Source organism: Dendrobates tinctorius, unplaced genomic scaffold (assembly GCF_039654945.1).
Source record: "Dendrobates tinctorius isolate UK_male_01 unplaced genomic scaffold, ASM3965494v1 ptg000060l, whole genome shotgun sequence".
NCBI classification, from domain to species: domain Eukaryota; kingdom Metazoa; phylum Chordata; class Amphibia; order Anura; family Dendrobatidae; genus Dendrobates; species Dendrobates tinctorius.
In genome coordinates this window covers 90,650,405-90,673,547 of record NW_027361728.1, presented here as the reverse complement: position 1 = coordinate 90,673,547, position 23,143 = coordinate 90,650,405, and the positions used below count along the sequence as shown (strand labels likewise).

The 23,143-nt window shown below is 42.2% G+C and overlaps 1 protein-coding gene across 1 annotated transcript in view; it reads left to right on the top strand.

The window, feature by feature from the left end:
- LOC141092828 (phospholipid scramblase 2-like) overlaps positions 1-23,143 on the top strand; it is a 102,863-nt gene that overhangs the window by 14,367 nt on the left and 65,353 nt on the right. Inside the window, exon 3 of the mRNA XM_073579153.1 lies at positions 22,323-22,471. Within this exon, the coding sequence (XP_073435254.1) occupies positions 22,323-22,471 (149 nt within the window). The remainder of the gene's footprint in view (positions 1-22,322; positions 22,472-23,143) is intronic.

Sequence of the window (23,143 nt, the reverse complement as noted above, 5' to 3'; positions counted from 1 at the left end):
AATTTGTACTGTAATATATTCAGGAAACTATCCTGTATTGTTTGTGACAGGCATGAATGTCCACAACTGGGTGCTGTGATTATCCAAATGGTCTGTCCTGCCCAGGGAGGCAAGTGTGTCACAGGGAGAGTGAACGCACTGTTCAGGAGAAGCACTGAGGGTGCAGAGGACTAGCGCTTGGTCTGTGGCTGGACGCATGTGCTGCTGGTATGAGAGACAGCGTCCAGTACTGAATAGTGCCTACTTATGACAGCGGTTCTTTAATAATAATATATGGAATTTTCCATTACAGTTCCACTCAGTTAAAACCAACTGTGAAAAAATTCTGTTTCTGATGAAGGTCAATTGTATGACCGAAAATGTTTAAAGAAGTAAAAGAAGTATATTTAACTGGATGCCTTTTACAATAAAGGAACTGTCAAATCAATTTTTCTTTTGAGTGCCAAGTTTTTGTACTACATGAAGAGGAATTTCATCATTAATTGGCTATGTTGCCCTGTATAGCCTGGGAGGCCATGGTAACAGATGTATTGATACAACTGATGGGTTTTCCACATGTGGAGGTGCTCACTCGGCCCTCTATTGCTATTGTCAAAACAAACAATCTGAAAAAGCTTCAGTACCTGGCACTAATAAAAATGCCAGCCTGTGTACACGCAATACTGCATTGGTTAAACATGTATCACAAGAAAAAGGAAGCGAGCTTTGTAATTGAAAGCTTTTCTGATGGCTTCTGGTTTCCTTTTCACTCTACAGTGGGTCTGCGTTTGTCTGAGAATTTGCAATCAATGTAGGAGCAATTGGGCGTAGCACGTGAAAAATTGTTTAAAGAGATTGAAGCAATGTGTATGGCTGGTCTCTTTTTGCATCATCCTTTCTTGAATTTGTGGATATCTCCATTAGGCCTGGTCCCCCAAAAAATAGAAAGGAAAATTTTGCCTCATACCCTTCATTCAGACTCACTAAATGATAGAATTTCAAATTAGGAATATGTCATACATCATTTGACGTGGCAGTGCAATGGGTTTGGTGTTATGATAGCAGGGTGTTATTGGCCAAATCCAATATTGAATCAGCGTTATGACTATTGCCAGTGCATGCTGAATGTTACCATCTTTTGGGTTGTAGTTTAGACGGTTTTTATTTTGAGAATACGTGATTACCTATAGAATGCTTGATATCATGTTATTGCTTTGAGGTTTTTGCATCCTTTTTGGAGTGGATGGTGCGTTTTGTGACAGGCATTACATCAATTGTCCATTACTTGGACAACTTTTTGTTTATGGGTCCCAAACACGATGGTATGATGCACTCTCTCCGTGACCGGAGATAAAGTTTTTACCACCGGTCACAGCTGTTTTCTGACGCTGTAATCTGACAGCATGGGAGCTGCAGCTCTCTAACAATCTTACTGCCAATCAGAGGCAGTGTTTGCCTTGATGTCATGCAGATGACAGCGTGGCAAACAATTGATGTTCGGCCTCGCCCATTCATCTGAATTGGTTCCAGGTTCAAGTATTATTCTGGTACATGAACCAAACTTTTTTAAATGTTAAGCCAAACCCACCAGACCCAAACATTCTGGAGTTCGCCCATCAATAGTAATGTGGAGTTAAAGCAATCGTAGCTTCTTTTCACCAGCACTTGAAAATATTAGAATAGTGATAAGTGAACAACAGGAGGCACCATAGCAGGTACATAATAACAGTATCCAAACAGAAGAAATATTTTTATTACTGTAATTGAAAATGTATATTTTCTTTAATCCAACAGAGAAATGTAATATCTACTTGTGTGAAAACCTCTTTAAACCATTGACTGAATGTCTACCCTCCTTGTTCTTTATGTTTGTGACTCATTTATGAAACTTGATGATATCCTCCTTCTGTCACTGCATATTCTTGTGTTACGGCCTTCACTAGTCTTGAAATCAGATACTACCGACATTACTGTCATTAGCAAAGCACTTCACCTACAAGACAATTGTAGACCAGGAGGCTGGTGAGCGACGTGAGTACAAGGTGTATCTAGTGTTGTGTGCGGAGGATAGCATGCTTTCCTTGTTTTATTATTACATGCTATAAAATGGTCTGATCATTTTTTTATAATAATTGACTTTTTGTAGACATTCATGCAATGAGACCATAGTATCTGTTAATAGTTTCAATCATGTATTTATCTGGAATTCGGACATAAAAAATAAATAAATAAATTACAAATATGTTTTTTGTGGTAGAACAGATGTTTTTGAGAATGCTAGGCTCAGATGTGAAATCTCCATAAATAGATAAAAGTCTATGCTTATCCATTAAAAAATGAAGTTTGAGGATTCTTTATGACGTGTTCTTCAATCCCATATATCATTAATTGTACCTTCAGATGCTAATTGATATTGTGCTATAACATTATCAGACCAACATGGACTTGCGTCCATATGATTTTGCAGATCATTATGAGCCCTTTACTATAATGTTTCCATGTGCTTAAAAATAGATTTCATATATCCTAAAATAAAAAATGTGCCTGTAAGTGAGGCACTTATGCTATCAGTGTGTCAAGAGTGGGAGAAGAGGGTTGCATTGACAATCCAACACAATGAGCAGCACTTTGAACACATTTTATAAGTGGTCATAAACTTGTAAATAACTCATGAAAGAATAAAGTTATGTTAAAACCAAGCACACCATTGTTTGTCTTGTGAAATTCTCAATAAGTTTGATGTGTCACGGCCTTCTTGCCTCTTCCCATTGGAAAAAATAAAGTTGGATCCAAAATGGCTGACTTCAAAATGGCCACCATGGTCACCACCCAGCTTAAAAAGTTTAACCCCTATCATATACTAATGTGCCACAAGCAGGAAGTTGATTTCACCAGCCATTCCCATTTTATTTAGGTGTATCCATATAAATGGCCCACCCTCTACATAATAATAATAATAATCTTTATTTTTATATAGCGCTAACATATTCCGCAGCGCTTTACAGTTTGCACACATTTTCATCACTGTCCCCGATGGGGGCTCACAATCTAAATTCCCTATCAGTATGTCTTTGGAGTGTGGGAGGAAACCGGAGTACCCAGAGGAAACCCACGCAAACACGGGGAGAACATACAAACTCCTAATACATAATAAAGGAGACTATGTAATATATACATGTATGTAATATATATACATGTATGTGTGAGTGTGGATATATATACAGCTCTAGCAAAAATTAAGAGACCATTTCCAAATGTTCAGTTTGTCTGTTTTTTCTCTCTATAGGTATATTTTTGAGTAAAATGTAAATTCTTTGTTTGATGGCTTGTGATTAACCATCATCCTCTTGATTACATTCCAGAGGATTTCAATGGGATTCAGGTCTGGAGAATGGGCTGCCCATGACAGGGTTTTATGTGGTGGTCTCTTAATTTTTGCCAGAGCTGTGTATATATATATATATATATATATATATATATATATATATATATATATATATTTATATATACGCAGCTTTGTCGCCATAAAAGGAGGCCCAGACACATTTCCTGCACAGGGTCCCCAAGCTGTCAGTGTCTGCCCCTTGACTGTGCTGTGCCATGTGCCTTTAATTTAATGTGTGCGCCACCATCACTCTGTACCTGGCTCCTCCTAACGCCTCCTTTGTAGTCCTGCACTGCTTCCAGCTGAACTCTCTGGCTGGATTTGCATAAGGTCACCACACCTCCTGGCTGATGTAGCTTTCCAGCCAGAGAGAGCAGTGTATTCTGAGCCTGGCTGGAAGCAGTCGCACATGTGAGCGCGGCTACCGGCTGTTGGAAGGGGAGTGTGAGGAGCTGAGGCTGTGTGGAGATGCAAGGCGGTGAGCTGGGCCTAGTGGTGCTTTTTTTTTTGGGGGGGTGGCCCCATTTAGACTTTTGCTATGGGGCCCCATGATTTCTGTGTATGCCCCTGATCAACGCTATCTTTTATCGCATCAGTTGTTGGTGAAATCTGGCTATGTAACACCGGTCCCCACGCTGCACATGTACAATGGCCATTACTAAGGGGTTAGCTGAACTTGTAGGTTCAAGCAAGGGGAATGTGTTAGTGTAGCAATGAATAGTCTATATAGGAAAAGTGCAATTCAAGACTCATACATTGAATATTCACATATACTTTGTGCAGTGTGAACTTGAATTGGTTTTTGTCCTGTAGCAATGCAGTCGCAGCCCCTGCACCTGAAAGTTTCTTTTATTTGTTACGAGTTTGTCAATTCAGTTTTTTACATTTTAAAACTTCCATTGAAGTCTACATTGGCAGAACTCAATGATTGGCTCCAGCGCAGCAGTGGAGAATGAGCACTGCCCTGTACACCTCTCCTTTATTCTATGCCTCATTCTGTCTTTCGCTGAAGAAACTGCATCAAAAACTGCAAGTTTCAAAGGTTGGAATGAATTTAAAATCTCACTTATTGGGAGGTTGTTTTAGTAAAGGGTTATTCCCATTTTGTACAAATATGCCATAAATGCATGGTAGATGAGACGTGCCTCTATTTCCAGAATATCAGTTTAACTCAGGCCACTGGTAGAATATCCTTAGATATGCATATCTCTCTTCCATTCATTGAGACTTGTCCAATGCTGAAGTTTTTCCGACTGTCGCATCAAATTCAGCAATGATATGAATGCCTTCCGGGTCCGTTTTTTAGTGATTGATAGGAGAAGGTGGAAAAACTTTTTTTTTCTCATCCGAGAAAAACTGATGAAACTGACCAAACTCTGAGGAATCTCTGAAAATATGATGAATAACACTGATGAAACTGTCTTGTATATGAAAAAAACTGATTCATGAATAAGTCTCTGTTCTCAAGATAGATGCGGGTTCAACTGGTTGAACCTAAATCTACAATGCATTTATAGCTTATTCTATGCATAGCCAGTAAATAAGAATACACTATTTGTATGTTTTTTTTTTCTAGTACAGGTGTCATAGATGTAATTGTAAAATCTATAATCTCATAGTAACATCAAAGCCTGCTTGGAACAAAATCTAGCACCATATTAAGCTCCACATGATCTCAGCAGCCGGGACGCCCTACTGGAAACAGGTGTTTAAAGTTGGTCAACTGATGTATTGCAGACACAAATTCCAGGCATAGCTTGCAAAAGAATGTGAAAGAAACAGATTAATGGCCTGAGGAGATGCCCTATGGCCTACCCTCCCTATGTCACAGAGCTACCAACAGACTGCTTGAGTTCCTTATCCCCATTTCCAAATTATGAATATTGTTTTTTTTTAATGAACAGAATAGCTATGACAGATATGAGAGATATATATTATATTTTTGGCATTGTGATGTGGCGAACATAATGCTTTGTCTTACATCACTGAGCGGTCATGGCAGCACCTCAAAATTAACATTGGGCAGATGGATGACAATATCTATGCCAAGTTTACTGTCTTTGAGTAGCTAAAATAATGATGGTTGATATGGCATTATTATCTCCTGCCAGGGACCTCCAGGGATGGAGATATCCTAACAGTTGGAGATCTCTTAATTTTTGGGAACCTAGCCACTTCCCATGATCATCCCCCATAGGATCTCACCAAGGAAATGTAAGGTGCGTATGATCTGTGCCATGAGATGTAGGTTTCACAGGTGTGTGATGGTGTGATATGTTATGTGGATATCATTTTTTGTATATTCCTATTTTTAACAATTCCAGTTATTTTCATAGTGTTTTTCTTATTACATTGTAAGTCTACAGCCTCACTGTATCTGTCTCTTGATGACCCCCTGTAGTGCATTAATCCCTAAGGCCCTTTGTTCTCCTCTGGGGGGCCTGGAAACCGCCCCAACTGGTTTGACTACCCCTGGACAAGGAAGGGGGTGGGGGGAAGAACAGCAGCTGGACAAGTCAGTTCCGGTCTGGACAGGATCATACACAGACAGCACTTCAGAGAGAGAAGGACCCATTTTATCCTCTGGTGCTAGAGTTTTGGAATCTCGTTCCCTGGACATTTTAATAATAATAATCTTTAATAATAATAATCTTTATTTTTTATATAGCGCTAACATATTCTGCAGCGCTTTACAGTTTGCACACATTATCATCACTGTCTTCGATGGGGCTCACAATCTAAATTCCCTATCAGTATGTTTTTGGAGTGTGGGAGGAAACCAGAGTGCCCGGAGGAAACCCACGCAAACACGGGGAGAACATACAAACTCCTTGCAGATGTTGTCCTTGGTGGGATTCAAACCCAGGACTCCAGCGCTGCAAGGCTGCAGCGCTAACCACTGTGCCACCGTGCTGCCCATTTTATCCTGATACTGGACTGCATTCTTATTCTGGACTATCTTATCCTTTGTGTGGTGGAATGAATATGGACCTTTTCGTATTTTTGCCTGAATAAAGGTCTTGGAATTGTTCACTCTTCGCTTGCTCTGTTGATTGTGTGATACCAGAGAAGGACCCTGTGACAACTGGTGGCAGCAGTGGGATCAACAGAGCGTAACCCAATGGAGAACCACCCACAGAGTGAGTACAGAAATTGGACTGTGTGCTGTTTACAGGAGAGAGCCAGAGACCTGGGCCTGAACTACCAGGGACTGACTAAAGAGGTCTTAATCGATCTACTGGTGGGCGCTAGCCTGCCACCTCCTCCCAGATGTCTGAAGGACGAGCACTGGAGACAGGGATCCCCTTCCAGAAAAGCCAGTGGTTGGTGTGGTACGAAGAAGAGATGGCGGTTCTGGGCCTCGGCGTCTCTCAGGAGTACAAAGAGGAGGCTGCCCGCCGGGTACAGTGGAGACAGGAAGCAATGGAGCTTGAAAAAGGGAGTAACTCAATGTGGAGTGTAACCCCAACAATCCGGGAGCCTGTACGGATCACCCGGACAGAGTTTAAGCCATTTGATGAGGCTTCTGGAGATGTGGAGGGGTTCTTCAAAGACTTTGAGCAGCAGGGTGCTGTGATGGAGGTGCCCCACTCTAGCTGGATACGTTTGTTAGTGGGGCTCCTGAACAGAAGCATGGCGGAGGCTTACCGAACCATTGATGCACTGCGGAACCGGGATTATAACATTGTAAAGCAGACTATCCTGGATTACCATGCTATCACCCCAGACTCATATAGGGCCAAGTTCTGAGACCTCCCATGCACCACGGGGGGATCGTTTAGGATGTATGCACATGTCCGAGGCATGTCGGAGATGGCTGGAAGCAGAAAACGCCTTTACTGTGGAAGATGTTATACAGGCGTTCCTTATAGAACAATTTCTTGCCAAGTGCCCTGCAGAGGTACGGGAATGCAACGACCAGGCAACTCATTGTCCCTCAGAAGTACAGGGCACAGCTACTTCAACTGGCCCATGACATCCCCTTGGCTGGGCATCAAGGGAGAAAAAGGACTGAAAAGAGACTCACCCAAAGTTTTTACTGGTCGGGCATCTCGCAGTCGGTAGCCCATTATTGCCGCAACTGCGATGTGTGCCAGCGAATGCGGCATCCAGGAGCTCGACATAAGGTACCCCTGAAATCCCTGCCCATAATTGAGGAACCATTTCAACGTGTAGCCGTTGACATCATAGGTCCTCTGGCCCACCCCAGCAGGTCGGGGAAAAAATATATCCTGACCGTGGTGGACTATGCCACTAGGTATCCTGAAGCTGTGGCCCTGTCCACTATTACAGCAGTAAAGGTAGCCGATGCCCTTGTTACCATCTTTACCCGGGTAGGGTTTCCTAGTGAAATATTGTCGGATCAAGGCACTCAGTTCATGTCAGATCTGGTCCAGCCCCTATGGCATACCTGTGGTGTTCAAGCCATTCGCACCACCCCATACCACCCGCAGACCAACGGACTATGTGAACTCTTTAATGGAACCCTAAAAAATATGCTGAGGGCTTTTGTTGACATTGAAAAAGACTGGGAAAAGTACCTGCCACATCTCCTCTTCGCCTATTGGGAGGTTCCCCAAGAGTCCAGAGGGTTCTCTCCCTTCGAACTACTGTTTAGCCGGAAGGTCCGTGGGCCTCTTACTCTTCTGAAAGAACATTTGGAGGGAGACATCTCAGATACCGGAATGCCCATCGTTCCCTATGTTCTAGAGCTCAGAGACCGTCTCGCCCAGCTAGCTACCTTCGCTAAAGAACATCAGCGAATGGCCCAGTCCAGACAAAAAACCTGGTATGACCGTAATGCCAGGAACTGGGAATTTATGGAAGGACAGCAAGTGCTCATGATTACTGCTTCCCCTGCCAACAAGCTTCAGCAGTGTGGGAAGGCCCTTAATTAATGACACTAACTATGTTATTGCCCAGAAAACCGTCCACATTAACATGCTGAAAGACTACCACGATTGATCTCTGCCTGTTCTAGCTGTCTGCCACCCCCCTAGGGATACCGCCGACGACGAGTATCTCCCAGATCTCCTCCAGGTTGCCCAAGCGGGAGGATCACTGGAACAAGTGCCCCTGGGCTCCCATTTATCGGATATACAAAAGGACGATATTGTCGCCGTACTAAGGCAGAGGGCTGCTGCTTTCTCCTCAAACCCGGGGAAGACTACTATCACCAGCCACCATGTGGAAACCCCTGGACAATGCCCCATCCAGCAGGCTGCCTACCGGGTTCCAGAGGCTGTTCAAGGCATGATAAAGAACGAACTGGAGGAGATGAAACAACTGGGAGTTATTCAGCCATCTCACAGTTCTTGGGCCTCTCCTGTCGTCCTGGTCCCCAAGAAGGATGGTACAACACGATTCTGCGTTGATTACAGACTAAATGATGCCACCAAGAGTGATGCTTATCCCATGCCCAGGATTGATGATCTATTGGATCATCTGGCCAGTGCCCAATTTGTGACCACGTTAGACCTGAGCAAGGGGTACTGGCAGATACCCCTAACGGAGGACGCTCGGGAGCGCTCAGCCTTCATTACTTCATTTGGGTTTTGAGTTCCTGGGAATGCCCTTTGGGATGAAAACTGCCCCCGCTACTTTACAGAGACTGGTGGATCGACTGTTACAACAATGTCAGGACTTTGCCTGTGCTTACTTAGACAACATCGCCATTTTTAGCACAACCTGGGAGGAACATCTTAAACACTTGGGCATAGTGCTGAACTGTATCCTTACTGCAGGACTGACCATTCGCCCTGATAAGTGCCAAATAGGGATGGCTGAGGTGCAGTACCTCGGGCATAGAGTAGGGGGTGGGACACTAAGGCCTGAGCCTGCCAAGGTGGAAGCCATTAGCAACTGGTGTAGACCCCAGACTAAAAAGCCGGTACTTGCATTTTTAGGAACTGCTGGTTACTATCGCAAATTTGTTTCTAACTTCAGCACCTTGGCCAAGCCCCTAACCGACCTGACCCGCAAGAACATGCCTAGGAATGTGACGTGGACGACGGCATGCGAGGATGCCTTTTCAGCATTAAAGACTGCCCTCGTCACTGCTCCTGTCTTGGCTGCCCCGGATTATAAACGCAGGTTCCTTGTGCAGACAGATGCATCCACCTTTGGGATTGGGGCAGTACTTAGCCAAGTGAACGCCGCCGGAGAAGAACATCCTGTTGTTTTTGCCAGTCGGAAACTACTGGATCGGGAAGTTGCCTATGCCATTATTGAAAAGGATTGCCTTGCCATCGTATGGGCGCTAAAAAAAATTGCAGCCCTACTTGTATGGCAGAGACTTTACGATTGTTACAGACCACAACCCCCTCACATGGCTGAATCGCGTATCAGGGGACAATGGAAGATTGCTGCGGTGGAGCTTGTCCTTACAACCCTACAGCTTCTCCATCCAATACAAGCGGGGAAGCCAACACCAGAAAGCCGATGGACTGTCTCAACAAGAAAAACCATAGGCTCCCCAGGCCGACCTACCCCTTCCACTGTACAAGGAACTATAAATAACTGAGCAATGTGGACTAAAGTGAGCAGGCCAGAGGTCTGTGTAGACTTCATGGCGTGCTCACTTATTATGGGGGGCGAGAGGTTGTGATGGTGTGATATGTTATGTGGATATCATTTTTTGTATATTCCTATTTTTAACAATTCCAGTTATTTTCATAGTGTTTTTCTTATTACATTGTAAGTCTACAGCCTCACTGTATCTGTCTCTTGATGACCCCCTGTAGTGCATTAATCCCTAAGGCCCTTTGTTCTCCTCTGGGGGGGGTGGAAACCGCCCCAACTGGTTTGACTACCCCTGGACAAGGAAGGGGGTGGGGGGAAGAACAGCAGCTGGACAAGACAGCACTTCAGAGAGAGAAGAACCCATTTTATCCTCTGGTGCTAGAGTTTTGGAATCTCGTTCCCTGGACATTTTATCCTGATACTGGACTGCATTCTTATTCTGGACTATCTTATCCTTTGTGTGGTGGAATGAATATGGACCTTTTCGTATTTTTGCCTGAATAAAGGTCTTGGAATTGTTCACTCTTCGCTTGCTCTGTTGATTGTGTGATACCAGAGAAGGACCCCATGACAAGGTGACACAGGTTTCTTTTGTTTATCCTTTTTATTTTATGTGACTGCATATGCTGTATTGTTTTGTTCACTTGGTATCATCTTTGTATATTTTTATAAACACTATCTACTTTTGGAATAAATATATAAAATGTAATAGCTTCATTCCTCTTGCTCCTTAAACTGCACCACTGAAGACATACGCTATCTGTAACTGGTGTCCATTCAGCCTGTATAAATGATTGGTGGTGACAGGTCATAGAATCATAGAATCATAGAATCGTAGAGTTGGAAGGGACCTCCTGGGCCATCTGGTCCAACCCCCTGCTCAAAGCAGGATTCGCTAAATCATCCCAGTCAGATGTCTGTCCAGCCTCTGTTTGAAGACTTCCGTTGAAGGAGAACTCACCACTTCTCGTGGCAGCCTGTTCCACTCATTGATCACTCTAACTGTCAAAAAGTTTTTTCTAATATCTAATCTGTGTCTCCTCCCATTCAGTTTCATCCCATTGCTTCTAGTCTTTCCTTGTGCAAATGAGAATAAAGTTGATCCTTCTACAATGTGACAGCCCTTTAGATATTTGTAGACAGCTATTAAGTCTCCTCTCAGTCTTCTCTTTTGCAAACTAAACATTCCCAATTCCTGCAACCTTTCCTCATAAGACAGGGTTTGCAGACCGGTCACCATTCTGGTCGCTCTTTTCTGAACTTGCTCCAATTTGTTGATGTCTTTTTTAAAATGTGGTGCCCAAAACTGGACACAATATTCCAGATGAGGTCTGACCAAAGAGGAGTAGAGGGAAATAATGACTTCACGTGATCTAGACTGTATGCTTCTGTTAATACATCCTAGAATTGCATTTGCCTTTTTTGCTGCTGCATCACACTGTTGACTCATATTCAGTCTGTGATCTATTAGTATACCCAAGTCTTTTTCACATGTGCTGTCACTTAGCCCTATTCCTCCCATTCTATATATGCTTTTTTCATTTTTATTGCCCAGATGTAGTACTTTGCATTTCTCCCTGTTAAAAACCATTCTGTTAGTTGCTGCCCACTTCTCCAGTTTATTTAAATCTTTTTGAATCCTTTCTCTCTCTTCTCTAGTATTAGCTATCCTTCCTAGCTTTGTGTCATCAGCAAATTTAATCAGTTTACCCTCAATTCCTTCATCTAAATCGTTGATAAAGATGTTGAACAATACAGGGCCCAGGACAGAGCCCTGTGGTACCCCACTTGAGACATTCTTCCAACTGGATGTGCAGCCATTTACGACCACTCTTTGGGTCCGATCACTAAGCCAGTTATGAATCCATCTAACAGTTGCCTTGTCAATTCCATACTTAGTCATTTTTTCAATAAGGATTGTATGAGAGACTTTGTCAAATGCTTTGCTGAAGTCAAGATATACTATATCTACAGCATTTCCTTGATCCACCCAATCAGTGATACCGTCATAGAAGGAAATTAAGTTTGTCTGACATGACTTATTAGTTACAAACCCATGCTGACTCTGTTTAATCACTTCATTCTTATCCAGGTATTGACATACATGTTGTTTAATAATTTGTTCAAAGATCTTTCCTGGTATAGAAGTCAGACTCACCGGCCTATAGTTGCCTGGGTCCACCTTCTTCCCCTTTTTGAAGATAGGAACAACATTTGCTCTTCTCCAGTCTTCTGGCACTTCTCCTGTTCTCCAATAATTTTCAAAGATTATGGAGAGGGGTTCAAAAATTTCTTCTGCTATCTCCTTCAGTACTCTGGGGTGTAATTCATCTGGACCTGGAGACTTGAATTCATTTAGGTTAGCTAAGTGTTTCCTCACTATCTTTCTGTTTATAGATATCCTGGATTCTTCTATTCCCTTAATAGGACAGTGAATAACAGTTGATGTTACATTTCCTTTCTGAGAGAAAACAGATGCAAAATAGGAATTTAAAAGTTCAGCCTTCTCAACATCCTGTCTTACCATTTCATCATTTTCATCCTGTAAAAATCCTATAGCATCTTTGACTTTTCTTTTACTTTTGACATATCCCCAAAATCCTTTATTATTGCTTTTGACATCTCTTGCAAGCCTCAATTCATTTTCAGCTTTAGTAATCTGATTTGTGCCCTGCAGGTTCTGCAGACAGCATTATATTCTTCTTTAGATATGCCTCCCTCTTTCCATTTTATAAACATTTTTTTCTTCCTTTTTAGCATGTGCTTAAGTTCTGTGTTCATCCATCCTGGTTTCCTTAAATGCTTCCTATTCTTCCCTCTTTTCGGAATTGTTAACAACTGTGCTTTGAGAATCTCATTTTTCAAGATTTCCCATCCTTCCTGGACATTTTTGTCTTTAAGGATATCCAGCCATTGGATCCCTCCACTTCTCTTTCTGAATCCCTTAAAATCTGCCTTTCTGAAATCTAACCTTGACGTCTGAGTCTTCACAAGTCTTCCGCCTCTAGTTATCCAAAATTCTAAAATAGCATGGTCGCTACCTCCTAGGGTCCCAGCCACTTTTACCTCCTCAACCATTTCCTCCCTGTTTATAAGGATTAGATCCAAGGTAGCAGTTCCCCTTGTTTTCTCCCTTACCTTTGGAAGATAAAGTTGTCAGCAAGAGAGGATAAGAATTTCCTTGACCTGTTAGTTTTGCCTGAGAGAGATTCCCAACAAATGTCTGGATAGTTGAAATCTCCCATGACAACTATGTCATATTTTTTGGAGAACTTGGCGATTTGATGCATAAAGAGTTCATCCACATCTTCAGCTTGCACAGGCGGCCTGTAGTAAATGCCTACAATGGTGTCCTTTCCATTGTTCTGTCCTTGTATTCTTACCCAAACAGTTTCCACAGAACTCCCAGTCTCTGAAGCTTCAATCTCTGTGCAGATATACGCGTTTCTAACATACAATGCGACACCCCCTCCTCGTTTATCAAGTCTGTTTCTTGCAAATAAGTTGTATCCTTCTAGTCTTGTATTCCAATCATGTGTATTGTCCCACCAAGTTTCAGTGATTCCAATGACATCATATTTCTTTTCCTGTGTTAGTAGTTCCAAATCTCCTTGTTTGTTGCCCATGCTTTGTGCAAGAGTATAGAAACATTTTAGTTTGTGATTGGTTTCTCTTTCTCCAATATTTTTATTAATTAGATTATTTCGTCTTTGTTCTTCCTTTCCACTTCTAATAGCAGAGTTCTCAATAGCATTTGTCAGGTGTATGGCTTTTTCTGGTCTTTTGCTTCCCTTCCCATGTTGTTCTAGTTTAAAGCTCTCCTTACAAGTGTAGCAAGGCGACTTCCAAATACATGCTTTCCAGTCTTCGTAAGGTGCACCCCATCTCTAGCAAGTAGTCCATCGTATAAGTAGTTCACTCCGTGATCCATAAATCCAAATCGTTGCTGACGGCACCATCGACGTAGCCAGTTGTTCACCTGCAGAATCTTATTCCACCTCCTTGTTCCATGGCCATCCACTGGGAGGATGGAAGAGAAGACCACCTGCACTCCCAGTTCTTTCACTTTCTTGCCTAAGTCTTCAAAGTCTCTGCAGATGGTTTCCAGGTCGTTTCTTGCGGTGTCATTTGTCCCCACATGTAGTAGCAGGAATGGGTAGTCATCTGTAGGTCTGAAGAGTCCTGATATCCTGTCAGACACATCTTTAATTTTTGCACCTGGAAGACAGCACATTTCTCTTGAAGTTATATCCGGTCTGCAGATAGCGGCCTCTGTTCCTCTCAACAGGGAATCCCCCATGACCACCACTCTCCGTTTCTTCTTCACAACATTTTTCTTTCTCCATCCAGGAGGACTCTGAAGGCGTACAAGGTTGCTGTTTGTTGGCAAAGTCTTATCCTGATGTATTTCTTCATCGTTTTCCTGCGTGAGAGCCTGGTACTGGTTTCTGAGCAGTATGGGTGCTGACTGCCTCCTGATCCTCCTGCTTCTCTGGGTCACATGTCTCCATTCCTCTGTTTCTTCAGGTGCACTTCGAATTTCTTCTCTTTCTGTAACATGAAGAGATAATTCTGCTCTGTCCAAGAACTCTTCACCTTCCTTAATGATCTTCAACGTAGCTAACCTCTCTTCGAGATTTTGCAACTTTTCCTCCAACAGGGACACAAGCTTGCATTTGTGGCATGTGAAGTTTGGCTTTTCCACTGGTAAATCTGTGAACATGTAGCAAGAAATGCAGCTCACCAAATGGCTCCTGGCCTCTTCCATCTTGAGATTTCTTAAAAACGATGAAAGATGAGCCGATCGGCGCGCGGTTTTTCCGATTTCCTCTTTTCAGCTGCAACGGCCAAAACCCAGTGATCGTTGAGCTCGTGGAGACTCTTCACTTATCCCAGAAGGCACTGGGAATATGCAAATGATCTCCTCAAGACTCTTCCCCTGGTCCTTTTGGTATTGTGGAGTTGGTAGTGACCGTGTTTCCATGTTTTGGAATCGTAGGTGTATATACCATATGCACACTGTGATCTCTCCAATAAGCGTGAAAACAGCCTTGTCCATCATTTGTCAATCAATTGTGTAATTGTCCTGATTATTGGACACAACGGACTGTGTTCTCCTGACTTATTCGTGGCAGGGGTTTGGTCTGCATGATCTCCCTACTGTTCCCCTCACAAGGGGAGAGAAAGATTAGCATTAAAATATCAGCTATAAATATATTCAGTATATATATATATATATATATATATATATATATATATATATATATACATACACACACAGTATATATATATATGTAAGTTTGGGATATAAAAAAGTGTGCAATTATGTGTTAGTATGAAAGAGACCATCACCTGCAGGAAACCACACAAATATAATATCATACTATATATTGTAAGAATCAATGTTTTATTAAAAAATATATTCTATACATCATTCCATCTGTTGTTTCAGACAAGAGTATGGCTATATCTGTTACTGACACACCGATGCTTCATAAATAATGGATTGTGTAATAAATAATTTATCTAAGTAATGTCGCCTACATTTATGTTAGTTCTCCTTGTATTGGCCTAAAATATATAATGAACCCAAGCAAGATGTGAGAAGTAGTCATATTGTTATTAAGCAACATACACAATAATACATTAGAAATCTGCATATAAAACATGAGTGATGATAATTAATAGAGTATTTATTTATTTAAATTCTAGGGACATTTATTATTGTGGAATGGAACCAAATGGTGAGTACATGACTTTCCTCATACATTGTTTCATTTACCCGTAAGTACAGGTCAACAAGAACAATTTATTTATATTAATAATTGGTGGGACAAAGTCTTCTTGTTGTAGCATTAAACATCACAACACCCTTCCACATAACACAATAATCAGCCTTAGGGCAGAGACACACCGCTGTATTTCTCGTGCGAGAATCACATAGTAAAACTCACACTGGCTGTCAGCATTCCTGACCTGAGCTTGACAGGTACATAGTAATCCATCACGCTGTCATGCTTAGGTCAGGAGAGGTGCTGGCCAGTCCGTGCATTGCCATGCGATTACCGCACGAGAAATACGGCAGTGTCTTTCCAGCCTTAGGCCAGCGTCACATTATCGTAGAATATGGGTGAGGGCTATGCAAGAAAACATCGCATAGCACTCGACCCAATATTAATCTATGGGGCAGCTCACATCACCGTTTATTTTCTCAGCCATTTTCAGTAGCATTCCTACAAGTAATCTGACCCCCTTAGACTAGCATTTCTTCTGTGGTGTTGCTATCAGTGTGTGAAGAGTGGGGGAAGAGGGTTGCATTGACAATCCAACACAATGGGCAGCACTTGGAACACATTTTATAAGTGGTCATAAACTTGTAAATAACTCTTGAAAGAATAAAGTTACGTTAAAACTAAGCACACCATTGTTTTTCGTCTGAAATTCTCAATAAGTTTGATGTGTCACATGACCCTCTTCCCATTGAAAAAAACCAAAGATGGATCCAAAATGGCTGACTTCAATATGGCCGCCATGGTCACCAGCCATCTTGAAAAGTTTTCCCCCTCCCATATACGAATGTGCCACAAACAGGAAGTTGATATCACCAACCATTCCCACTATATTTAGGTGTATCCTAAATAAGGCTTGTTTCACACTAGCGTTTTTTAGCGCAGCGCATCGTGCGCATCTATGCACATGCGCCATGCTCCCCTATGTTTAACATGGGGGCGCATGGTCTAGCGTTTGCATGCGTTTGTATGCATTTTCGTGCGCATGCTTTTTTTTGAGTGTGCGCCTAGGCGCGCCAGACGCAACCTGTTGCATTTTTGGTCCGTCCAACCTGTGTCAAAATAACACGTGTGCTCGGAATGCGCACGTAATGCGCCAAAAAATCACACTGCAGTCTATGGGAACGCAGGCGTGCGCATGCACATGCGCACACCTGCGTTTAAAATCGTATGCGTTTTAAGAGTTAACATGGCTAAAAACTGGTTAAAATGCATGCGCCTAAAAAAAGCAAACGCATGCAAAACGCATGATGCGTTTTTTGCATGCGTTTTTATTGTGCACGAAGCGCTGCGCTAAAAAACATTAATGTGAAACTAGCCTAAATAATAAAAAAAATCCCTAATAAATTCTTTTTTTTTGTAAATAAAAAAACAATGAAAGTGCACATATTTTGTATCGCCGCATCCGTAACAACCCGCCCTATGAAACTATCCCACTAGTTAACCCCTTTAGTGAACCTCTTAAAAAAAAAAGCAAGGCAAAAAACAATGCTTTATCATCATGCCGCCGAACGAAAAGTGCAATAACACGCAAACAAAAAGACGGATATAAATAAACTTGGTACCGGTGAAAACATCATCTTGTCCCGCAAAAAACGAGCAGCTACACAGCATCATCAGGGAAAAAATTAAAAAGTTATAGCTCGCAGAACAAAGAGATGCAAAAATAATTATTTTTTTATATAAATTTGTTTTTATTGTATAAAAGCTCAAAAACATTAAAAAATTATATGAATGAGATATCGCTGTCATCGTACTAACCCAAAGAATAAAACTGCTTTATCAATTTTACCGCATGCGGAACGGTGTAAACGCACCCCCCCACCCAAAAGAAATTCATGAATTGCTGGTTTTTGTTCATTCTGCGTCCCAAAAATCAGAATAAAAAGCGATCAAAAAATGTCACGTGCCCGAAAATGGTACCAATAAAAACGTCTACTTGTCCCACAAAAAAATAAGACCTCTCATGACTGTGTGGGTCAAAATATGGAAAAATTATAGCTCTCAAAATGTGGTAATGCAAAAACTTTTTTGCAATAAAAAGCGTCTTTTAGCTTTTGACAGCTGCCAAACATAAAAACCCGCTATAAATAGTAAATCAAACCCCCCATTATCACCCCCTTAGTTAGGGAATAATAATACAATTAAAAATTTTTATTTATTTCCATTTTCTCATTAGGGTTAGGGCTAGGGTTAGGGTCAGGGGTGTGTTTGGGTTAGGGTTGGAGTTAAAATTGGGAGGTTTCCACTGTTCAGGCACATCAGGGGCTCTCCAAACGCGACATGGTATCTGATCTTAATTCCACCCAATTCTGCATTGAAAAAGTGAAATGGTGCACCTTCCCTTACAAGCTCTGCCATGCTCCGAAACAGTGATTTACCCCCACATATGGGGTATCAGCCTACTCAGGACATATTGCACAACAAGTTTTGGGGTCCAATTTTTTCCTGTTACCTTTAGGAAAAAACTGGGGGCAAAAAGATCATTTTTGTGGAAAAAAAATATGATTTTTTTATTTTTATGGCTCTACGTTATAAACTTCTGTGAAGCACTTGGGGGTTTAAAGTGCTCACCACACATCTAGATAAGTTCCTTGGGGGGGTCTAGTGTCACGAGGCAGTTGGGACAAAGCAGGAGACGTGGAACCTGGGCCCCTGAACTGCCCCTCAGGCTAAGGGGGTGCCGTGACTCTCCTTAACTTGGGGGTACACTTGAAGGTAGTGAGGCCCAAGTCCCCAACCTGTCCCTATCTCCTGTTTAGCCCTGAGCTAAACCACCAACCCCCTCCCCAGGAGGTGAGACAGGGAATAAAGTGAACGTCACCCAATAACTCACAAAGGAAAATAAAACACACCATAGGGTTAAAGCAACTAAAACCCAAAACTTAACTTTGCTCTGCTGCAAATGCTCCAAGCAACAGAGCAAGGATCCGATCAGCATCCAGCAGCAAATCCACTGCTCCAGATAAGCTGAACCTCCTCTCTACCAGGTAGGTCCAGTCTTCACCACGGTTGGATAACAAACGAACAATATTACCAACAGTGATTTACTGCACATGATGACCTTTTATAGGAAGGAGGGGGGAGTAGTCATCACCTGTTGGCTAATTCAAACGTGTAGTAACCCCAGCGGCCATGGGGGCAAAACCAGCACCAAAACAACTACAGTTGTAGTAAACCCCAGTGGCCACCAGGGGAAAAAGGAAAAAGGTTTCTATAAGAATCCACATTCTGCCACAGCTCCAAAAATGGACCGTGACAGTACCCCTCCTTCAATGAGGGGCCTCTGGACCCTCAACACTGCACCTCACCCGAAGAACACCTACGGTGCGGACGCCTAGGTCCACCAGAGTTCACCTCAGCGACCACCTAACTCGCAGGTTTATGGAAAATGTGGGCAGATGGAAATGGCAATGTATGCTCCAGAGGCACCACAAATCTCCAGAGCGCCAACCTGGGGAACAAGTTGTGTATGGGCATAATTGGGGGTAACTCCAGCTGGTAAGTCTCTGGGCCGAGGATGGCCGACACCCGATATGGCCCGATCACCCGAGAACTCCAGACCCCAGTAACACACTTCCAGTGGATGTTTTTGGTGGCCACCCATACATACTCGTTCACACACAGGTCCGGACCTGAACGTTTATTACCATTCATGCGTTTGCCACAAAATGGTGAACTCTTCAAAGGACTGACAACAGTCAGGATCCGATCAGCATCCAGCAGCAAATCCACTGCTCCAGATAAGCTGAACCCCCTCTCCACCAGGTAGGTCCGGTCTTCACCACCGTTGGATAACAAATGAACAATATTACCAACAGTGATTTACTGCACATGATGACCTTTTATAGGAAGGAGGGGGGAGTAGTCATCACCTGTTGGTTAATTCAAACGTGTAGTAAACCCCAGCGGCCACCGGGGGACAAAGGAAAAAGGTTTCTATAAGAATCCACATTCTGCCACGGCTCCAAAAATGGACCGTGACATCTAGTTTCCAAAATGGGGTCACTTGTGGTGGATTTCTACTGTTTAAGCACATCAGGGGCTCTCCAAACATGACATGACACCCGCAGACCATTCCATCAAAGTCTGCATTCCAAAACGTCACTACTTCCCTTCCGAGCCCCAACTTGCACCCATACAGTAGTTTTCTCCCACATATGGGGTATCAGTGTACTCAGGACAAATTGGACAACAACTTTTGGGGTTCAAATGCTCCTGTTACCCTTGGGAAAATAAAAAAATTGGGAGCTAAAAGAACATGTTTGTGGAAAAAATATGATTTTATTATTTCGACGCCCGGGCGTTATAAACTTCTGTGAAGCACTTGGGGTTCAAAGTGCTCACTACACATCTAGATAAGTTCCGTGGGGGGTATAGTTTCCAAAATGGGGTTACTTGTGGGTGGTTTTCACTGTTTAGGCACATCAGGGGCTCTCCAAATGCGACATGACGTCCGATCTCAATTCCAGCCAATTTTGCGTTGAAAAAGTCATATGGCGCTCCTTCCCTTCCGAGCTCTGCCATGCACCCAAACAGTGGTTTACCCCCACATATCGGGTATCAGCATACTCAAGACAAATTGCACAATAACTTTTGCGGTCCTGTTTCCCTTGGTAAAATAAAAATTTGGGGTGAAAAGATCATTTTTATGGAAAATATATGATTTTTTTATTTCCACGCCCGGGCGCTATAAACTTCTGTGAAATACTTGGGGTTCAAAGTGCTTACTACACATCTAGATAAGTTCCGTGGGGGGTATAGTTTCCAAAATGGTGCCACGTGTGGGGGGTTTCCTCTGTTCAGGCACATCAAGGGCTCTCAAACATGACATGGCGTCCAATCTCAATTCTAGCCAATTTTGCATTGAAAAAGTCAAACGGCGCTCCTTCCCTTCCGAGTCCTGCCATGCGCTGAAACAGTGGTTCCCCCTACATATCAGGTATCAGCGTACTCAGGACTAATTGTACAATAACCTTTCTGGTCCAATTTCTCCTGTTACCCTTGGTAAAATAAAAAAAACTTGGACCTGAATAATTTTTTTGTGAAAAAAGTTAAATGTTCATTTTTTAAAACATTAAAAAAATTCCTTTGAAGCACCTGAATGGTTAATAAACTTCTTGAATGTGGTTTTGAGCATCATGAGGGGTGCAGTTTTTAGAATGGTGTCACTTTTGGGTATTTTCTATCATATAGACCCCTCAAAGTGACTTCAAATGTGATGTGGTCCCTAAAATAAAAATGATGTTGTAAAAATGAGAAATCCTTGGTCAACTTTTAACCCTTATAACTTGCTAACAAAAAAAATTTTGGTTCCAAAATTGTGCTGATGTAAAGTAGACATGTGGAAAATGTTACTTAAGTATTTTGTGTGCCGGATCTCTGTGATTTAAGGGCATGAAAATTCAAAGTTGGAAAATTGTGAAATTTTCCACATTTTTGCCAAATTTCTGTTTTTTTCACAAATAAACGCAAGTTATATCAATGAAATTTTACAACTAACATGAAGTACAATATGTCACGAGAAAACAATGTCACAATCACCAGGATCCATGGAAGCATTCCAGAGTTATTACCTCATAAATGGACAGTGGTCAGAATTGTAAAAATTGGTCTGGTCAGTAACATGCAAACCACCCTTGGGGGGTAAAAGGGTTAATAAATCTTAATTAAACCATACTTACGACCTCACCAATTCCACCGACACCCTTGTCATTTTCAAAAGAGTTAAAAATAAAGAACAACAATATTCCTCACCTCTCTGCAGAGATGCTGCTAATCCATTTGTCCCAAGATGGGTCTAGCTCTGCTACATCTAAATGGCAGGCTGCATGGTTGCACAATGTAACTATACAGCCAGTAATCCAGTAGAGATGCTGAGCACCATGTGCTAGGTGTCTCCCTGTGAATTCCTTTCCCTGTCTAAGGGCACAGTGAGAGAGAGTTCTCCTGCTCGTGGTCCTGCAAATTTCATTTTGTGTGTGGGCTCCTGTTACTGTGCTCTCCTTCCTGCCCCCATGTGTTCTCCCATTCTGTCCCCATTTGTCTCCATTCTACCCCCATGTGTTTTCATTCTGCCTCTATGTGTCTCCATCCTGCCCCTTGTGTTTCCATTCTGCCCCCATGTGTCTCCATCCTACCTCATATGATTTCCCATCCTGCCCCATATGTCTCAATATTGCAGCATTCAGTGCAAAAAAAAAAGTTTCTCTTTACTCGTTCGCGATCTTGCGGCATCCTGTCCCTCATCCATTTGAGGCGCGGATGCGCCAGTGTCAGCTGCCAGCCTATTACCTGGCAGCTGTTAACTATTGCCTTGCAGGAAATGATGGACCGCAGAGAGGCCCCTGAATCCCACCACTGAATCCAGTGTCTTATATGTAGCCTTCTCACCTGTCTCTCTTGTGTCTCTTTCCTCTCTCTGTCGTGTTTCATGTCTCTGCTGTTATCCGTCAGATTTTAGGCTTGTTTTCGTAGCGTTTTCTTTCGTTTCTTTGTTATCCTTCTCTTAATCAGTAACCATATACAGGATCTATTCATAGTTCACACAGTTCACTTTTGATGCTTTTTCATGTATTTCCTTTTAATTCTCACCTACTAAATGTCACTTTATATTAAACTTTGCACTTATGTTTTATATTTTTCAGGTATACCTGGGCAAACCAGCTATGGGTTTTATGGTGAAAATTCCACTTTACAGAACCAACCACCATATTCAGGGGATTTCAGAAGTACATGGATGCCAGCACCTCCGGAACTTCCCAACTGTCCTCCCGGAGTAGAATATCTTAGTCAGGTCTGAAAACATAATTATTCTTATGACTGCAGCTTCCTCTAAGTACTATTAAAATATGTCCCTAAATCAAAAAAGTTTTGCATGAAAATTTCTTTGTGCTGCAGAATAAATCATAAAAAAACAAAGAGTAGAAGTATAAGCGTGGATAAGAGATCAGGAATCCTCTATAGACATTACTCCAATTAAATACAAAAATATGTAATTTATTAATAATTTATTGTTGAGAGAGAAAGAGGCAAAGAGAGATTGATGCAGAAAAAAGATAAAAAAAGATGAGGTGTATTACCAGAATTGGTCACTAGATGGCATAGTAAATAAAATTTAGTGATGCATTTACATAGAATGCAAAGTAAGATTAAGGTCATATAATACACAGGCAGAATTATACATTAAGAAAAATATTAATACATATGCAAGGAAAATACAATACTTATGATTTGGGAGAGGATTGAGGACTTGAAAATAAAGAGTGGCTAGTACCTGCAGTGCCAAGAGAAGTAACACTACCCCTCAAACCAGCTCTGAGGATAGATCAAAGACTGAACTCAAAAGAGGGTCCAGTACATCAGGAGAAACATGTCAAGAAGGGCCTTGCAGAACTGAGCATGTCAGCACTGGTGTCCCACTGACATGGTACGCAGAGGATGACTTCATCTGGCAGTACATAATGCA